The sequence below is a fragment of the Taudactylus pleione genome, unplaced genomic scaffold, assembly GCF_031769625.1.
Source record: "Taudactylus pleione unplaced genomic scaffold, aTauple2 ptg000423l, whole genome shotgun sequence".
In the NCBI taxonomy this organism is placed as follows: domain Eukaryota; kingdom Metazoa; phylum Chordata; class Amphibia; order Anura; family Myobatrachidae; genus Taudactylus; species Taudactylus pleione.
In genome coordinates, this window is record NW_028284825.1 from 2,514,483 (window position 1) to 2,535,027 (window position 20,545).

The following is a 20,545-nucleotide window of genomic DNA, read 5'->3' on the forward strand; positions in this document are numbered from 1 at the left end:
CAATGTTAGTGCATCTTTTTTTGGGGGGGTAAGGCTGATTTCCCCAAGTCTGCCAGTACTTTCAGCCTGTTCTGCATTCGCTGCTTGCCATTTTCACCTGTTTTGGAATTGAATCCAAAGCACGTGATGTCGGCGAACAGTCAGGCAGGCAAAACTTTTCCATGGGTGCAAATATAATTGAATACCGCCCTTAGTGACAAGATGCTCTCGTCAATAGATGTATGCTGGAGCAGCCAATCCTGTTGTAGTCTTCCGCTCTGCCTGCATGGTGAGCCCAGCCAGTGACTGGTCACCTTCCTGACATGTACCTGCCCTCTGTGCTTTTTACAGTTAGTGTGGGCTGGAACATTTCATTTGATCTGAATGCAGTCTGAACCTTTATTTTGTTATTATATGTGTGCATTGCAGTAGAAGAGCTCGCTCCCTGGGAGATGTTTTTATTAGGTCCTGTTGCTGCTAGTCTGCCCTTCATTTCCCCTCAATGGAGTGTGAATGTGTGTAGCCCTGAGTACAAATCGTTCCATCTAATGAGACCCCCAATGTCTCACGGTTTTTATCGATCCTTACAAAGTAAAGAGTGTAGCGTAAAGTGCATCCTTGTTCTGTAATATCTCATGTAAGTGAAGAGACTCTTTGGGGCGCCTGATGGAAGAGTTGCTGTTGCCTGACCTGTTCTCTGAGTTTGGAAATCTGGTTAAGTGAAGCATATTGGTTTCCTACAGGCACTTTCACTATCCAGCTTACACTAGAAAGATTCAAGATAATAAACAAATTGCTGACGTTCAGTTCAAAACTTGCGCCAATATTCATTTGTAGATGAGCCCTATTATCTCAGACTCTGTGTCCCCTTACAATGTAGTGTTACTGTGACTCCTCTTTCCCGTGTGCACCACGTTTGCAGCTTGCGTGATACATTTACCATGGGGTACAATTTTCTAAATTTGTAAGCAGAGGGTCCCCCTCACCCCGATTGCTCTAAAAGGGGCTTATTTTATTTCCCCCTGTTATTGGGAAGTATTAGCGTCATCAGTAGTGTAAGGCAATGGCTGCAGTCTTTTTCTTCCTAAAGGCTGACATTGCTATAGAGACAAGGTATATAACTGGTGATGGAATGGAAAGTTAAAGAGCTACACTGAAATGCCAGGTTTTCTTAGTTGTGATCTTATACCTGGAAGTCATTTCAAGTACGAGTCCGGATGCATTTTTGTTTGCACTACTTGGGTCTGGTGTAGATTCTCCATGTAGTTTTGTCATGATTAGTGTATGATGTGAAAAGGGACTCTGCGTCGGCCAGCTGCTGGCATCCCCTGTGCTCTGTCCTTTCCGCCCCCGGCTCTGTAATGCCTGCACCTGCAATGTCCTGCAATCCTTCACACCGTCCCCCTACCACCACCTCTCTGTCCCACTCCCCATACTTACCGCATTCCTCCCCTCCAAGCTCCTGTTAGGCTAAGGTCTGTCCCATGCGTGTTAAACAGCCCTTCTATTCGCGGCATGCTGTGGCGTGACTGTAGTGAAGAGTCTTTTCATGCAACTTTTTCCCTTCAAATGCGTCTTAATGGCACAGTGATGCGAATACGACGCACAACCAGCTTCTGCTGATTAAAATGACATGCGGCATGTCTATATTCTGTATCAGACAGAGGGTGTATCTGCATGTAGTGTTCCCTCTAGCTCCGGCGGGAGGCAGGGCGCCGGAGCTAGAGAGGGCATGCCCGTGCGCGCGCCGACGGCGCGCGCGACCGAGAAGGGGGCGTGATCATCGAAAAGGGGGCGTGTCTATAAGACGCGTCCCCTTTTCGTCACTCTTGGGGGCGTGCCCGGCACTTACGGACACGCCGGGCAGCCCCCAAGCCCTGCAGATGGAGAATAGATGCCGGGCGCATCTGCGTCCCGCGGGTGAGAACGGCTCCCGCAGGCTGTGAGGGCAGGGCGCTTTTTGCCCTCCTCCTGGAGGGCCGGGTGCTTTTTGCCCTCCAGAAGGAGGGCAGGGCGCCGCGCCCCGCTAAAACAGCCTAGCGGGAACGCTATGCATGCACAATACTATAACGTAACATTGAGTGCAGCTGCAATCGCACACAGAATATAGGCATGCCACATATCATTTTAATTATGAAAAGACGCTGTGCGCTACTGAGTCGCACTCGCACGTAACGCGACTTGTAGTGCACAGAGGATAGATGTATGTCGACACATCTGTACCTACCTAATGCTGGGTACACACTAGCCAACATATTATCCATTCAGTTGACCGTCTGATATATCGCGGCCACGTCGGTAGGTGTGCAGCAGCGATATGTTTGTGAACTACATAATTCAGACACATCACTTTGGATGTGCAGCACAGCAGATGGCTTATAGATCGGCAGCTATATCGGCACATCGTGCTGTGTGTATGGGAGGTCAGCCGGCCGCCGGTACACTTGCTGCAGATGCCGCTGGTGACTGATGATGCTACTGGGCAGGCACATGCCCACCCAGTTGTAACGTAGGGTACGACACATTAGACCGACGACTGGTAAGTGTATATGCACTTACTAATCATCAGGACGGTGGATCGGCCTGATCGCTGTTCCATCAGCTTAGTGTGTACCTAGCTCAAGGCGCAGGCAGTTATAAAGTTTATCAGACATGTTCACATGAACACCAATAGCACAAAGGGGCATATTCAATTGTTTTTCACACCTGTTGCTGCCATCTAAAGTGGCCGGGATCTACTCAGTTGTTTTGGGCGCCTATCACATTGAGGCTTTCTGCTCGCACCCTCCTGAGGGCAAGCAGAAATCTACCCAAAGTTAGGGCATTTGGTACGCCTTAACTGCAGTGCGACCGGCTTTTGTGCATCATCATTGTCATTTAGCGTGGGGCTGGTTGTGCACACATTTGACTAGTTCTCGTCATTTTAGATGTGAGCCAAAAATAATTGACTCTCCCTCAGTGTTTTTACTTTATTGAAAACGAACTGTTTGTTCTAATGTGATACAGTGCATATCCTGTCAACACTGAGAACTTTTAAGTGTGTCCTTTATGGTAGCATTATTCTCCAGTAGTTTAGTTTGCCTTGCATGTGGCTGTTTTAAATGAATATATATTTTTAGATATCTATCTCTATGATGCATGCATTTTGTTAAAATGTAATTTCATAGTTTCGAATTGTTAGTGTGTACAATGTTACTCGGGGATGTAGTTAAATTGCCGATGGACTGGATGCCTGCCACGCCGATATCCCGAAGGAGATAAAAATGACTGTGTCTGCATGCCGAACGTCTGGACCCCGGTAAGAATTGCAGTTTCCCCAGGGATGGGGGGGTTAGGCTTAGGCACCCCTGGGGAGGGTTAGGCTACAGGGGGGGGGGCTAGGCAGCAAACAGGGAAAGTTCAGGTTAAGGGGAGTTAGAGGAGTAGGGATAGTATGCTTTACCACCCCTGTCGGGATCTTCAGCGTTCAGGCTTCCGGCGTCGGGATTTGAACCGGTGGCTATATCATACCCATACCATTACTTGGCAGGCTTTATTATAGCATGCATTTCTGTGGGTGTGGCTTAAAAAATGTGCTCTTGACAATGGGTACCTGAGAACTGCCCGTGCTGGTACCTGTCCTTTCGCCAGTATACCCTAGAAGTTAAAATGAGTACAGTCATTGTGATCACTAGTTTGGATTGCTGCCATGGAAACACTGTAGTGTCCAATCAACAATCCACACTGCACAAAATGTATTCTTCATATGTACGTTTCACCTGCTTCTTGTGCTTCTCTCCTTGTATGTCCTACTGTCGGCACATGGTGGGGAGGAAAGCATGTAAAATAAGGTTTCAGCCATGTGACACACTGTGTAGAATTTTATGCAAACCTAGAAGATACTTGAAGCCCGGAAGCTATTTACTTGGGCTTTATATATTGTGATTGCATTGTCCTTAGGCATGTAAACTGTCACTGCTACCCGATACATTCCAACCCCCTTCTCTGTGATTCTTACAAAGTGGCTGATATCCAGAAAATGATCTGATTCTCTAATGTACTAACAGCAGCAAATGAAAAATCTATAATGTGCTTTTGAGGAGTAGGAGGTATGTATCTGACTATATATCCTGCTGCACTCCCATGAGAACATGCTTCCCAGCCTCCTGTCATGGAGACACAGGGCGGGTGAACACTTCCTCTGCCATTTAACCCCCTCAATAAGTCACGTATTACAGTATCTTTTACAATGATTGTTTTGTCAGTTTTATTTCTAGTTTGTTCACATCCAGCTACTTGTATTATGGGTGCTGATACATTCAACTGGTCCTGTATTAATGCTTTAGTATGGCATGGACCTGATCATTGTAATTACTTATCCCACAGATTGTTGTAGGTATGACTTCAAATTACTGCTATATGGGAGTTTTATGGGTTTGTTTATATTGGCCTGCGATATCTGAGTAACACTACATGCCCACTGGCATTAACATTGGGTTTTAATGCATATTATAGGCATTGAGAATAAAAACCATACTGGTTTTTGCTGACATGCATTTCATTTTTGTTACCATTTTGAATGCTGCTTGTTCCGGTTCAGGATGTTTGATACCCATGCAGTTGAAGCTATACAATTCTCTATAGATGCATATCTGAACCTTCTTTTTGGTATGTATTTGTAGTTGCTTTTTAACATGCTTTAATGCATTTCAGCCACTCGTGGGTACATAGCCTAAGCTTTATTTTATGAAAACATTAAGACTCGCTCTTTGGACTCGATTCAATTCAACACAAATTGAATAGTGCCGGGAAGGAGCTCCTGAAGCTATTCAGTTCAGAGTGCTGTTAAGTCAGACTAAGGATTTCTTCTTGCACTCTTCTGCCCTTAATGCCACGGAAATAGCATTTTTTTAATATATATATATATATATATATATATATTATGTGTGTGTGTTAAAACTTGACTAAAAAAAAACAGATGACAAAACTAATATTATAGTGTTCCCGCTAGGCTGTTCTAGCGCTACACCCTGGCCTATTTTAAAGTAGCAAAATGCAGCCTGCCCTTATAACAGTGCCCTGCCACAGTGTACCGCGGGTTGTAAAAAGCTGTGGTTTCCAATCGCTGGTGTGTTAATAGATTGTATTGTACTGTAAGTCACTGGTTTCTTGTTCACTTACTTGTACTTTGTAAGGCGCTGTGGAACACTTGTGGTGCCATATAAATAAAAGGGTAATAATAATTGCAAGCTGGGCTTTCACTCTTATTTCCTAGGCTGGTTTTGTATTGTAATCCATGTACAGTTTAATACAATGAAATGTTATATGTAGACCCTTTTTATAATCGAAAGCTACTAATCCTCACTTTGCTTTCAGGCTATCTTCCTTTTTATGCTCACAATTAAATTTTTTTTTTTTTTTTTTTTTTTTAAGGCGATTTGTCCAGATTAACAGATCAACAGATATATTGAGAGAATGTCAGTGGTTCATAGGGTCCTTCATTTTCATACAGAAGATTCACACTACCATTAATTCCTTCATTCATTGATAGATGTCTCAAACACTCCAGGGGTTAAGGATTTCATTTTATATTGTCTGCCCTGCATCCTGCCTCCCTCCTCCCTCCCTCACTAAATAGTTGTGACTGATACAGGCACCACAGATATCTGACTGTGTGCCTTGCACTAGCTTCATGTGGAAAGAAGGTAGTAATTAAACTGACAGATGAGTTTTGATGCCGGGAGATATATTTCCCATTTCCTTATCCGCTTGGCACCATGTAGCATGGATGAAGTACGTGCACTCGCTGTGGCAGAGTGTCTCCCCCTTTCCATTTTGTCATCTAGTGAAGTTGGTGGATAATTGAGACTGAACATTCAGGTGCCCTGGAGTAGTCCTTTTTAGAAGCTTTATATTTTCTGTTTATATGAAGTTGAGTATATTTTAGATGCTGCTTGTGACAGTTTTACTGCAGGTTATTTAACTATTTATGCATCCTATTTTCCATTCAAAGCAGCGGTTGTCACTGGATTTGTCAGTGTTGGCTACTTTCCACATAATCATGAGTTGATAGACCAATGATGTCATTATGGTGCCCATATTAGTCTTACCATTACACATGAAGACTTGCAAGCCCTGTACACAGCCAGAATAGATGTAACCAATTTGTCAGGGTTAGGATAACGACACCTGTCGGTAGGTATCCTTATCCTTGCCCTAACCCTTCCTGCCTAGTGCCTAACCCTCCCTGTCCCCCTACTACTTGCCTCCAGAATTCTAAGCTCCAGCACCCCATGTGCCGGGATTGTGACTACACCCGCGTGGCCAGTGTTACGCTACCCATATGTAGACTGATTCAGCTGCGCTCTGGCTAAGCAGACCAGTTTGGCCACCCAGGTGTGCAAACAGTAGTGCAGCTCCAGCCTTTAGTCTCCTGACTAGTGCGGTCCACCAAAGACTGTACGCTCTAGCAAATTAAAGGTGCCCACACACATGGCGATCTGCACACGATCAGCCGATGTGTACGGTTTGTGTACGATTTCTCTTGAAACTCTCCCCGGCAGCTCAGCACACGGTCTCCACACGGTCTCCACATAATTTGTGTCCAATCTTCAAACGATCTTTCCTGCATCCAAACTTTCACAGTGCATCGTGACCTAGATTGTCAGATCTGCCCTACTGCACGGCAGATATGAAGATGCGATGTGCGACCAGCGGGGATGCGCATCGCATCGTGATCGTGAGTGGGGACTCACGATTTACACTCAATGTGGCCATATTTTACATGATCTGTCGTTCCAATGCGTCGGAATCGGCCAGATCGGGTAAAATATTGCTATGTTTGTGGGCACCTTAAGGTTTTCCTCCTGATCTGATCAGTTTTGTGGATTACCTGCATTATGGAAAATGATCAGAATCCCTTTCCTGTTTCGTTTGGCTCATTCTTACCTGGTGCAAAACTTCTATATTTAAGGTAGCAGATGTAATAAGTGCATGCTTTACAGCTGCATGTGCTTGTATCATTTTAAAGCAAACTTGTATAAACTATCCTTAATGTCTGCTTGAAAGCTGAGGGTAATACAGTTTTCATTAATGCCATTGTTATGAGGAGCATGAAGGCCAGCTCTGTTCAGTGGAAATATTAACTTTCAATGGATAGTAGAAAAAATGGATGTACTAAGGAAGATGTAGGTGATCACTACAGAAAAGAGATGAAGAACTGTTGTAGTGGCTTTGGGTCAGTAGGACTAGACTGTAGTATACCAGTGTATAGTGTACTTTGCCGATAAATCCAGTTTTGTGCAAGTTGGTTTTCTTCTTTGTGGTAACCAGCTAATTTCTGGTCTCTTCTCTCACAGGCAGGCCGAAGTCCTGAAAGCAGATATGACAGGTGAGCATGTTTTCTGGTCTGTGCCCTCACATTCCATAAGCTGTTGATGGGCTTTCTATCTATTGTTACCTCTGTGATGGGGCTCCACCCACTTCACAGTTCATTATCATCTGTATAAATCAGTGTTGGAAGAAGCTGTATAGTCGTAGGTAACTTGCAGAATCTATACTATTCAACTTGTTCGTTTTACAAAAGATGAGATGCAGATTGTTGCTTCTGCTGTTAAAACAAACCCCAAACAATAATATACGTCAGATGAGGGGTATAGATTCCGCCACCCTCCTGTCCGGCTACCATTTAAAGTTAAGAAAACTGATTTGCCTGTTCTGTTATACAGAAGCAGAAACACCCCAGGAAATACAAGCATGTAGCAGCCCTGTATGCACTGGCTTGGGGAGCTGTGAGTGGGGTGTTAGTTTTAACGTGCGGCAGGTTCTGAAATATACTAGTAGAATAAATGTCTTTTGGGGGGGGGGGGGGCGGGGTGATAAAATTTTTGTTGTAACTCCCGTCTGAAGAGCCCAGGGAACTATTCAATTGTTTTGAGCAACCAGACCCAGGCTGCACTTATCGCAGATTTCTGTTTGCTCCCTCCTAAGGTGCGAGTAGAAATTATCAGCGTAAAGTAGGGCTTTAGGGCTGGTCGTGAGTTGTGGACACTTGGCATGGTGAAAGCTTCTTAACTCTGCTGATCCTGTGCATTAGGGAGCGAGGCAGGGGCCACTATGGGGGATTCAGTTGGCCGTGCAGAACAATTTAATTGCTCCTTGGCTCTTTAGACGGAGGTACAATATACACAAAAACAATTGATTCGCCTCCTCTGTGTCTGAAAAATGATGATTGAGGTTGTGACAGTAAGTCTGCTTTAGCGGTGGATGCAGCTCACGTGCAGCTGCAATTTCTCAAAGTTGTGTAAATGCCAGTTGAACTATTCTTCTTGTGTACTTCTGTGTGACGGACTGATCAAAGGCCACTTTGTATAGTAAGCAATGCTCAACTGCGCTGGTGGGTCCATTCTCTCCTCCATCGGTCGCAGCATCGACTCCTCCTTGAGCAGCCCCTACCTGGCGCAGAGGCTCCCTTGTAACTTTCTTAAAATATGGCCTCTGAGACTGCGGTGCTGCGAAAGAGAACGCAGCCGTATGCCAAACCACGTCCACGACTCTCCCATAACGCGCCCATGAAACCTCCTTTTTGCGTTGACTTTAGGTTACATCCCAGTCTCCACACACAAATGCCCAGGGATCGCAGATGCCGTCTCAAGTAAATAGCGATGCATTACGCAACTGCTTATGCCATCGCACACCTTGGTGGTTGCGCGTACACAGTAAAGCTGGCCATACACCTACACGAACGGGAAGCAATCGGGAAGCCGACTGCCTAAATACCGGCAGCCGGCTTCCCGACTGTCTTATCCCGGCAAGGGTGAAATGCCAGGCGTCTAGATGTAGACGCCCGCATTTCCCCGACGCCGGGAGACCGGCGCCCGGCATCACGATCGTAGTGATGCCGGGCGCCGTGAGCGGACAGCCGCGGGGGGGAGGGTTAGGTTTAGAGCTCCCGGGGGGGACTTAGGGTTAGGCACCCCCCCCGGGAGGGTTAGGGTTAGGCTAGGGGGAGGGAGGGTTAGGGTTAGGTACCCCCGGGGGGGGACTTGGGGTTAGGCACTTGGGGGGGAAGTTAGGGTTAGGCACCCCTAAGGAGGGTTAGGGGGGTTAGGTTAGTCTATACTTGCCTATCCACGATCGGGATTTCCAGCGCTGTCGGGCTTCCGCTGCTTCGAACTCTGCTCCTGCCGGGCGGCCGGCGGTATTTCATACCCATTCCACACGAACAGCATAAGATCCGATTCATAGTACGATTTCCCTCCTACTCCCTGGCAGTCCCGGCAGCATGTTTGTTGTTTTTCTTAGCACAGGATCTGTCGTAATATCGATCCTGGGTCTCACAGGCGCATAAGGGAAAGAGTCATTGAAATGACTTGAATTTCCGCACGATGGATCGCATGAACAAAATAAACGGCACGATCTGCAGACGATACGATGGACAAGATGTGCTGCACATCTGATCATAAGATCCGATTATAGGAGCTGCAGGAGCAAGCATCGTATCGTATCTTGCTAAAAAAAAATACACGATTTTCACAAGATCCATCTCAAGACCCGTCGAAAATCAGGCAATCGGCCCGAAATCGTGCAGATGTATGGCCAGCATTAGTGTTTCAGAGAATCATGCACTATAGCAGAGGTTCCCAAACGCGGTCCTCAAGGCTCCCCAACAGTTCAGGTTTTAGAGATTTCTATGGTTGAGCACAGGTGGTTAAACCAAATTGACTGAGGTACTAATTAAGTCACCTGTGCTCAACCATGGATATCTCTAAAACCTGAACTGTTGGGGAGCCTCAAGGATCGCGTTTGGGAACCTCTGCACTATAGCAAAACACTGCTCGGCTGTACAAAAATCGCCACTGGGTGCTCCTCTGAACCAGGCCCAGGATGCTATGTTGCTGATGATAAACTGCTGTGTACTAGAATACTGTTTAGCTGCAAAAAAACGAAGGCTTACAAATAGTCTAGTTAATTCTTAGAAGCCTTCTTTTACTGCAAAATGTTTATATGTAAGTAATAGACTAAAGGCTGGTGTGTGTGATCTGTCTGATCTCATCATGAGACTCCTTTGTCAGATTCCAAGCCTGGCTCAGCGGAGGTGTGGACATCACGTCAAGCTCTACAAGACTTGTATCAGAAGATGTTGGTGACGGACCTTGAGTATGCACTGGACAAGAAGGTGGAACAGGACCTGTGAGTACTCCCACCTCCCTTCACGGTCACATTGTTTGAGGTTGCGTTAAGTGTGAGAGATTCGCTGCTTGTTTCCACTGAAATTACTGATCAGCATCTTGTGTGGCGACCTGTCCTTGCATGGTATCAAATTCTGATAAGGTTACACTTCATTGTACAGACTGCCCTATACTGCCTTCATCAATGCTCCAAGCAGTGCTGACTGGCGTGCACTGTATGTCCTAGAAGCAGTATAATGCTACAGTAAGGGAAGCTGCCTGTCCTTTAATGTCAAGATAAAGAAATAACACATTTTACTGTCATACATAGTATATAAAGGAAATATAGCCTGGATGCCATATTCCTGCGACATGTCATACATTTTCCAGTCCTATGCAGGACCTTTTATCATATATTTGTGTACCTCTTTTCATATCTACATCTCTCCATATCCCAATTATTATTTTTAGTGCTGTAACTTTTTGAGGGTTAAATCTTTCATTATGATGGGAGCATAAAGTAATCTTAATCGGCAACGTTTCAAAAAAGATCTCTAAGTAAAGCTATTAGTGTGTGTAATGTCTTTCGTGATTGTCATATATAATAAGTCATAAATATACAGCCATGGCCAAAAGTTTTGAGAATTACACAAGTGTTTGTATTCACAAAGTTTGCTGCTTCAGTGTTTTAAGACTTTTTTTGTCAGATGTTACTATGGTATACTGAAGTAACATTACAAGCATTTCATAAGTCTCAAAGGATTTATTGACAATTTAAGTTTATGCAGAGTCAATATTTGCAGAGTTGACCCTTTTTTCAAGACCTCTGCAATTCGCCCTGGCATCCTGCTGTCCATCAACTTCTGGGCCACATACTGACTGACTGGCCGCCCATTCTTGCCTAATCAATGCTTGGAGTTTGTCAGAATTTGTGGGTTTTTGTTTGTCCACCCACCTCCTGAGGATTGACCACAAGTTCTCAATGGGATTAGGCCAACAGTAAAGCATCCTGAGACCATTCATGTGTGGGGTTGCTTCTCAACCAAGGGACTGGGTTCACTCACAATTTTGCCTAAGAACACAGCCATGAATAATGAACGGTACCAAAACATCCTCCAAGAGCAACTTCTCCCAACCATCCAAGAACAGTTTGGTGATAAACAATGCATTTTCCAGCATGATGGAGCACCTTGCCATAAGACAAAAGTGATAACTAAGTGGCTCGGGGAACAAAACATCTAAATTTTGGGTCTATGGCCACGAAACTCCCCAGACTTTAATCCCATTGAGAATTTGTGGTTAATCCTCAGGAGGCGGGTGAACAAACAACCCACAAATTCTGACAAACTCCAAGCATTGATTAGGAAGGAATAGGTGGCCATCAGTCAGTATGTGGCCCAGAAGTTAATTGACAGCATGCCAGGGCGAATTGCAGAGGTCTTGAACAAGAATATTCAACACTGCAAATATTGGCTCTTTAAACGTAATGTTATTGTCAATAAAAGCCTTTGAGACTTATGAAATGCTTGTAATTTTACTTACGTATGCCATAGTAACATCTGACAAAAAGGTCTAAAAACACTGACGCAGCAAACTTTGTGAAAACCAATACTTGTGTCATTCTCAAAACTTTTGGCCATGGCTATAAGTGTATGCTTTAAGCTGGGTGCTCCTTAGCTACTATCTCACAATCCCCGACCACCTTGTACTGTCACCCCCTCCCCCCACCACCAAAAACCCCAACTGTACTGACACGGAACAGGCCTTACACAACAATTACATAGCCCTAATGCAACTGTGATGGCAAGTCTCTGGCTGATCACTGAATAAGTATTAGTGAGCCATAGTTTAAGCATGCCGACTCTTATTTGTGTTCAAATTTCTTGTTAGACTTGTGATATAAGCAGGGTTACTCTTCCATACCTTGGAGGAGTAACCCCCTATAGAGGGGGGAAAAAAAGATGAGCGTGTCTTCTTCCTTGTTCTGTTTGGTAAACCTGCACCCATTTGTTCCCCCGATAGTTGGAATCACGCCTTCAAGAACCAGATCACAACACTGCAGGGGCAGGCCAAAAACCGGGCTAACCCAAATCGTAGTGAGGTGCAAGCAAATTTGTCGCTATTTCTAGAGGCAGCTAGTGGATTCTATACACAGGTGAGGCATAATCTCTGTTGCATGCATTTAATATATGAAAAGACCGGTAATCCTAAAGTGCAAGTTAGTGTTTTTTGTGTGTATGTACAGTCATGTGACATTGTACATTTTATTTCAGATCTTTGTTTTTACATAATTACTGCCAACAATGATTTAGTCCTTTACATAATCCTGAAATTAAATAGATATCATCTCATGACAAATAAAATGTAGAATTTTACTTTAATTACTCAACAAAAATAAACCAACATTAAGAAGCGATATATACCGTATGTAAAAATAAGTACATCCCCACAAATTTGTTTTTTTGACTCAATGCTGTATTGAATTGTTTGTCTATATGTCTCTGATTCAATAAAAAGAAATAAAAAAAAATAAGTACATCCTTACTGGGAAGGTGATCAACTACAATTCATTATTTGATCAGCAAGAATTGCTGCCACCTAGAGGTGGTAAAGCAGAACTTTGGTCTGAAGCATATATATAAGATTTTGTTACCACCGTACCAGGAAGAGTAGTTGCTGCTGCTAATGCTGATATCGGCGGATTGCCCCGATAATTGTAGCGTGTGGGGGGGCGACCGAGGGTTAAATATTGCTCGGTCGGGCATTTCGGATTGTCCAGCATGCCCGTCCAATGCGATATTTCCCGGTAAACTGTCGGCCGCATCGGGCAGTGTATGCCCTGCCGCGGCTGACAGACAGACTTTTCCTGTGTTCCTTCCTACGGAAGGAACAGGGAAATGTCTCCTCCCCCGGGGGTGGAGCGCGGAGCGCGGATGTCTGCCGAATACACTGAGAGAAATCTGTGTATGCCGCGGACATCTGCGGCTGGCAGCCGGCCAGATAAAATGTCTGTTGGTCTGACAGACATTTTATCTGGCCGTGTATGCCCAGCATAAGCGGTGATCTAAAGGAGGTTTCCAAACATTCTACTGTAAGAGATTTAGATATGGAAAACTTAGAAGAAAGTTGTCTATCTTTATTGGGAGCCTCTGCAAAGTCACCCAAAGATTATACAAGATTAAGATCTGAAATCTCGCACAGAGCCTAACAGCTACAGCAAGGGTTCTGTAGATCTGTTAACACAATGAGGGGTGTATTTACTACAGTGCTGGTTTTTAGAAGTGGAGCTGTTGCCCATAGCATCCAATCAGATTCTAGCTATTCTTTTCTAGAAGGTGCTAGATAAATAAGTAGAATCTGATTGGTTGCTATGGGCAACATCTTCACTACTAAAAACCAGCACTTTAGTAAATATACCCATAAATGTTAACGTTCACGAGTCTACCATCAAAGACTCAACAGCCAGGAAAAAGCTCATTCTGTCCCAAAAAAAACCTTACATTGCAGTATGACTAAAGTTTGTACAAATGATTCTAATAATACATATAAAACATTGTCCCATGGAAAGAATAAAGCACACTGGATGTGTTTTGGTGGTGATGCATGGCACCGATGTTTTGGGAAAAACCATAAGAACCATGTATCAATCACTGATGTGAGAGAGCGTGGTGATTTTGGGCTGGTTTTGCAACTACATGACCTGGACACCTCCCCCTCATTGAGTCCAAGTGCAGCTGTAGGGAGGAGCAGGCTAAAACTCAAGGGGGTCGATTCACTTAGACATGACTTGCTCGTGTCCGCAAGTATGCGCAGTTATATGTCGCACTTATGGTACCGTTGAACTCGTGGATTTTTGTTTGCAGCCTGTAGGGGCTCAAATCTAATTGGGTTGACCCCAATGTGTAAAGTCTGAGATGTATACAGAAAACAGTTGAAGTTACTGGTTTATACAAACTGCTGAATTTAGCTGTACTTACATTATCCACAAATGGCTTCTTCATGTTGACTTATGTATGTTGAGAAAATAACCGCTGCAATATCTGTTATTTGTCACATGAGATGCCAAATCTAATGAAATGTGATGTCCTGATCTGTAAAAGAAGAAATTGGGAGACATTGCCTTGTATATAATGCATGTAATGCAATTGTCTATTTGTCTGGGTTTTATATTTATTGTAAAAAACCTTCTTTTTTTTCTCTTAACAGCTTTTGCAGGAGCTGTGCACGGTGTTTAATGTGGATTTGCCGTGCCGTGTGAGGTCCTCCCAGCTGGGGATTATCAGCAATAAACAGATGCACTGTGGGACAGTGGTGAAACCTCAATCCAGTTCCTGTGCCTATATCTGCCAGCACTGCCTGGTTCACCTTGGTGACATTGGTGAGGCTTTCAGGAATTAGAGATAATATGTAATCATACTGGGAAATTATTAGTTTACACATTTTGTTGTTTTTTTTTTTTTGTCTAGACATTTTTGTTTGATTTTTGTATTTTTTAGGTTGTCATTATATATAGGACAAAGTTTTATATTGATGATCGTTGGCTCAAATGTATACTGTGTATTTTCGTATTTCTCTCCCTCAGGGCGTGCCACTGTGTATGTAGCTCCTTCCACACTACTGTCCTGCATTTGCTCATTGATCACACTTTGGGAGGAATAAAATTAGTCACTGAGGGAAATTCTATTCAATTAAATGGCATTTTCCCTGTGCGATAACCCACTGATTCCACGTACACAGCGAAGTCCATGGCTTTTCCCAGCACATTAGCTCCCTGAGGGTACTTTTCCTCAATGACTTTCTCCTCGCAGCTCCTGAAGCCGCGAGGTAAAGTCCACCTCTATAGTTTTACCATGCGGGGTAACCCCGCTGACTGAATCTCCCAGCTTGGGTAATTAGCCACAGGATTGATTGGATTCTCCCCCTTTGACTATTTCCTGAACTTTGTAAATGTTCTCTCCATGATGCAACAGTTTAAATGACTTCTCCTTACAGCTCGCTATAGGAATCAAACAAGCCAGGCTGAATCCTATTATAGGCATGCTGCTCAACTTGTCCCTTCCAATGGTGAGTGCTTAGTGGTTTAGTATTTTGCAATCCTTCTTTCATTTTGTTCCTAATCCTTTTTTATTTATTTATTTTATTTTTTCCTCTTAATTCCTCTAAGTTTTAAAATATTCTAGAAGCCATAAGTAACAGAGAAGGCACTTTGATTCCGAGCAATGTTACTGGGATTTCGACACACCAACATTGCACAATATCTCCACGTAGGAGTGCGCGGGAAAGTCTGCGATGTTGAGCTAACGAATGACTTGTGCAACCACCCAATGACTGCAGACCGCAGGGAGTTTAATTGCTCCCTTTAATCTTCTGCCTCGGCATTTCCAATGTTTAGATGGTTTAAAGGTCCCCACTCTAATAGAGCCAGCACTCCAACGCTGTAGACTGAATAGGCTGTGTAACACTGTATGTGGCACCAGTGACAGTGCAGGTTTATATAAGGTTGTCCACAGCAGATCATATTTTCAGTGTGATTTTGCTATAATGACTTTTTGTTATTTTCTCCTAAAGGTCAGCCATATAATCAGCTGGCTATTCTCGCCTCTTCAAAGGGGGATCATCTGACCACTATTTTTTACTACTGCCGCAGCATTGCTGTTAAATTCCCTTTCCCAGCAGCCTCCACCAACCTACAGAAGGCCCTTTCCAAAGCTTTGGAGAGGTAAAGGTTTTACTGTGTTCTATGTCTCTACTCTACTGTGTTATCTATGTCTTGTTCATCCTGCTGTTCTCTGTGTTTTTTGAAGTCGTGAGGAGGTGAAGAAACGCTGGGGTGTACCGGATTTTATCAAGGCCTTCATTAAGTTCCATGGACACTTGTATTTAACAAAGAGCCTTGATAGACTGAGCCATTTGAGAGAGCAACTGGAGGAGCAGTTCAAGGTGAGTAGCAATTGAAAGAACGGGGCTTCATTATCAGGACCAACCCAGCAGCCAGGTTTCCAGGGCAACCTGTATCTGAGAAAGTTCCCTGTGTCCCTGCTACTGCAGAAAGCATCAGTGCATGTAGGAAGATTGTCACATTCACACACCTTATACAGTCCAGCAGAAGCAAATCTGTAACCCCTCAGTAACCACTGGCAGGGAAGGATTTCATCCTCAGCCGTAGGAGGACATGTTGGGCTAAGCTTCACCTCTAGGGAACATGGTTCTCCTCACTATGTCCCTCCTCTTCTCTGTTCTTTTTCCAGTACACTGCATAGCCATTTGCTTTATATTTATTTACAACTTGTTTTTTTTTTTTGTATAATTTTCATTGACCATCTGGATCGTCTTGTATTAAGTTTCTTATTTTTTTGGGGGGGGGTCTTTCCATCTCTTCCACCTGTCCCCACGATCATCGTTGCAATCCTTCATCCAAATCCTCTGTATGGTGGTCTGCCCATCACCTTCACCCGTCTCCACTACCATCGTGATGATCCATCTCCACTGCTGTTCCTGGCCTCTGTCATGTAGCTCATGTGACCTCCGGCAGTACTGCCAGTCCTCCTGTCAGTTCAGTGTCCTGTAGGCGGAGTTATACTGTGGCCGCAGTGCATTCTTAAAGATGGAAGCATTATTTTACATTCCTGATTTCGTCCTCTATATGGATGTGCAAGAATAAAGGTGTGTCCTTTAAAAACTCCAGCATGGAAGGTGCATTTTGGATCTTGGACACAGACCCACAAATGGCAAGTGTGCTCAGATACCAGAATCTCCTCCAGCGCAGCCAGTGTGTCTCATTATAATAAAGGTCTGTGCTACAGATTGCCGTCACAATATCTTTATATGTGGCCGTCGGAATCCCGATTGCTGGAAATCCAACCTGGTACTAAAGATAGGCGTCTAAATTCCGACGCCTATCTTTAGCCAGATGCCGAAATCCCGACAGCCGGCATCCCGAACGAAGGTAAGCGGGGACTGTTAACTGTTAGCCACGGGATGGGCGGGGAGGGGGGAGGGTTAGTTTTAGGCACCCCTTGGGGGACTTAAGGTTAGGCAGCCCCCCCGGGAAGGGTTTGGGCTAGGCTAGGGGAAGAGTGGGTTAGAGTTGGGTACCACTAGGGGGGAGGTTGGGGTTAGGCACCCCCCGGGAGGGTTGTGTTTAGGGTGCAGAAAGGTGGGGTTAGGCACCCCTGGGGGGGAGGTTAGGGTTAGGCACCCCTGGGGGGGAGGTTGGGGGTTAGGCACCCCTGGGGGGGAGGTTGGGCACAGGCACCCCTGGGAGGGAGGTTGGGGGTTAGGCACCCCTGGGAGGGAGGTTGGGGGTTAGGCACGACTAAGGGAGGGTTAGGGTACTTACCAGCCCCAGTCAAGGACTCCACTGTTCGGGCTCCGTTGTCTGTTTTACATCCGCCGGGAACACATTCGGCAGCATTACATACCGATTCTCTATGAGGTGCTGTTAGTACTTTTGAAGTGCCCTGCCTCCTAGTGGTGAAACATAAAACATCTCTGGTCCCCTACGGTAGGTGTATTCAACATGAGGCCCTCTGGCTGCTGTGGAACTACACATCCCAGCATACACTGCCACAGTTTTCGCATGGCCTATTAGCATATCTGTGGCAAGGCATGCTGGGATGTGTAGCTCCACAACAGCTGGAGGGCCCGCATGTGTGAATACACCTGCCCTACAGCCTTGCAGAAGGTTTTTGATGGTAAATTAAAAAAAAAAAAAAAAACACCCTTTTCTCCTTCATCACACTGGACACTGGAGTTCAAGACAGTGGGGTATAGACGGTGGTAGAGTAGAGCCTGGCACCTTAAATAATTTAGAAGTGTGACTGGCTCCTCCCCCTCTATGCCCCATCAGCCCCAGTTTTTAGAATGTGCCCGAGAGAGCCGGTCGCACATCAGGCTGTCTCCAGCCTTTTTCATAATTTTTATTTAACACTGAGGACAGGCAGGCTGCTTGCTGTGGCAGTCTGCCTGCTACGTGGGAGCCGCCGGGAAGGGCACCACACGGCTACTGCAGCCTGTGTCCGGTGACCCTGAGGAGGGGGCACACACAAAGGAGTCATCGGACCCCGAGAAGACCCGCCACTGCTGACACCGGCATGTGTCCGGGTTCCTCTCCGCCCCCTCAGCCCAGCATCCCGGCCGCAGCAGCTGTAAGTATGACCACTGCTGCTGATTAGCAGGAGCAGTGGAAGTATAGCTGGGCTCAGTGACACTGTCACTGTTAGGAGGGCCCGACTTTCCCCTCCCCCCGCACCACCCTCTCCCCGACTTCGGATCTCCAGGTCAAGGGGGTCACCAGGTGCAGTAGTCACAAATTACAGCCCGGTCGTCGCTGGGGCTGCTGGAGGCGCGTCATGCAATCTAGCGGCGCCTATTATAGTCGGGCTCCCTCCTCACTGCCGCGCTGTGTGCACCACGCGGCTGTCGGCGCTGCTGCATAGGAGAGCTCGTTAGCAGCGCCGATCGCGCTTGCCCTCCTCACACAAGGCGGGCTGCTGTGGCTAATAAGTCCCGCTGTCTTAATCAGCGCACGGACCCGGCGTCGAGACCCACCCTAAACAAACACTTATGGCGCGTCCTGCAACAGCGGCGCCATTTGTAAGGGTTCTCCCCCTTATTGCTCCGCAGCAGCACTTGGAGCATAGCCGGCAAGCACAGCGCTGAGCATTTCACTGGAGCAGTGGACATCAGCTGACGCTCTCCTCTCCTGCTTAGCAGGAGAGGTGTTCTTTTAAGAGTATGCAGCGCGGACCAGCGCCTGCAAGGGAGCGCGCTTCCCTCTTAAGGAGAGGGGACAGCTTACAATATAAACAACTCCCCCTTTTATTAAGAGTGGTCCGTTGTGTAGCACAGCGCTGACTCACTCCTGCTCGGGGAAAAAAATGGAAGTACGGGTCCCGCCGCTAGGTGTAGCCGGCTGAGTCCGGGTCTCCTGCCCCTCCCCCCACAAGGGGGAGATGTGTATTGAAGCTCCGTTAACTGTAGGTCAGGTAAGTGACAGACGGCTGACTGCGCTATCACTTACAAAAAGCGCTGGAGCTCTCACTGTAGGTACAGCGCCAGTCGCACTGAGGCAGCCTGTATATATTTAACAGGGCAGCACAGACTGTGTAATGGTTAGCATTGCTGCCTCACAGCACTGAGGTCATGGGTTTGTTTCCCACTATGACCCTGTGTGGAGTTTGTATATTCTCCCTGTGCTTGTGTGTGTTTTATAACAGCGTAGCTGTTAGTCTGCTGAGGCGGTGCTTTAATGTATAAGCTCCGGCGCTAGCTACTTCGGGGCACTTGTGTTTAAGCCGCTTTGGCGCCCTCCACAGCAGTATAGCTCATTGCCCTAACACCTGCTGCTCTGATGGATATGTCTAGCCTTTTGCTGCCCCTCCCTCAACCTTGCGCTTAGCAGGTGCACTATGACTCCGCTTTATGCGGTTCTGTTGAGGGGACAGCTTATGTTAGCCGTGACTTTTCCAGGCTAGCATGGACATTTTGCGCACACAGCGCGGTATAACTTTACCCTAGCGCAGTGTAAGAGTCATCTCTGTCACTTCTGCAGATCGCTCCCCGTGTCCCGGCGCCTACAATGTACGTGTTGTGTGTGTGTGTGTGTGTGTGTGTGTGTGTGTATGTAGATGTATATGTAATCCCATATAGGGTGTGTGTGTGTGTGTATATATATATATATATATATATATATTTATATATATATATATATATGTATGTGTATACCTTTTTTCTACTCTGCTAATCGGGTAGTCTATGGACAAGCCTTATTCCAGAGAGGTTAATTAGCACACTGCGCAAGGGTGACAAGCGTTCCAGTGCACGCTTTGGCAGCACATATACAAAAATATTGAAACGATATCTGTGGGTGAGGAGAACTTACCATCCCTGTGGCCCAGCATTAGAGGCTGGGACGGCCACTTCTTTAGCTGTGGTGATAGCAACAGCAGGCCTTTATCCCCTGTTTAGATGGGGGGATTGCGCTGTGGTTTTTCCCAAGGGACAGGTCTCCCTTTTAATATGTTGGGAAGGCTCTGTTAGAATACAGCTCACTTTTTGGGGACAGTAATCCCTTAAGTTTGTGGATTGTTACTCTTCTGCACACATATATAGCTCAACTGATTAAGGCGAGCACTCCAGTAACAGAAGGGTCCCAGGTTCGATACCAGTCTGGGACAGCACGCTGATAAAATATCCTGCCCATTACACCGTAGCAGGCTGATGGCTACACGCAACTCTTGAGCAGTCTCCCTGCGTTGAGGTAAGCCACATGTATTTATACTAAGCCCTGCTATAGAACATATACGTGTATTGCTCATGTTCTAATTTTAAATATTATCGTCACCTACTAATCTTGTATGTAGGTATGCATATGTGGAGATATATATATCGCTTCTTATCCTTATAAGGCAGAGGTA

General features: G+C 45.7%; 1 protein-coding gene across 5 annotated transcripts in view; it reads left to right on the top strand.

Annotated features, from left to right (window-relative positions):
* Positions 1-20,545, top strand: part of SMG7 (SMG7 nonsense mediated mRNA decay factor) — an 89,730-nt gene that overhangs the window by 15,539 nt on the left and 53,646 nt on the right. For all 5 annotated transcript variants that reach the window (XM_088447211.1, XM_088447212.1, XM_088447213.1 and 2 more), the window contains exons 2-8: positions 7,317-7,348; positions 10,032-10,149; positions 12,150-12,282; positions 14,334-14,505; positions 15,120-15,191; positions 15,696-15,846; positions 15,932-16,067. In XM_088447211.1, coding sequence (XP_088303337.1) covers positions 7,317-7,348; positions 10,032-10,149; positions 12,150-12,282; positions 14,334-14,505; positions 15,120-15,191; positions 15,696-15,846; positions 15,932-16,067 — 814 coding nt within the window. The remainder of the gene's footprint in view (positions 1-7,316; positions 7,349-10,031; positions 10,150-12,149; positions 12,283-14,333; positions 14,506-15,119; positions 15,192-15,695; positions 15,847-15,931; positions 16,068-20,545) is intronic.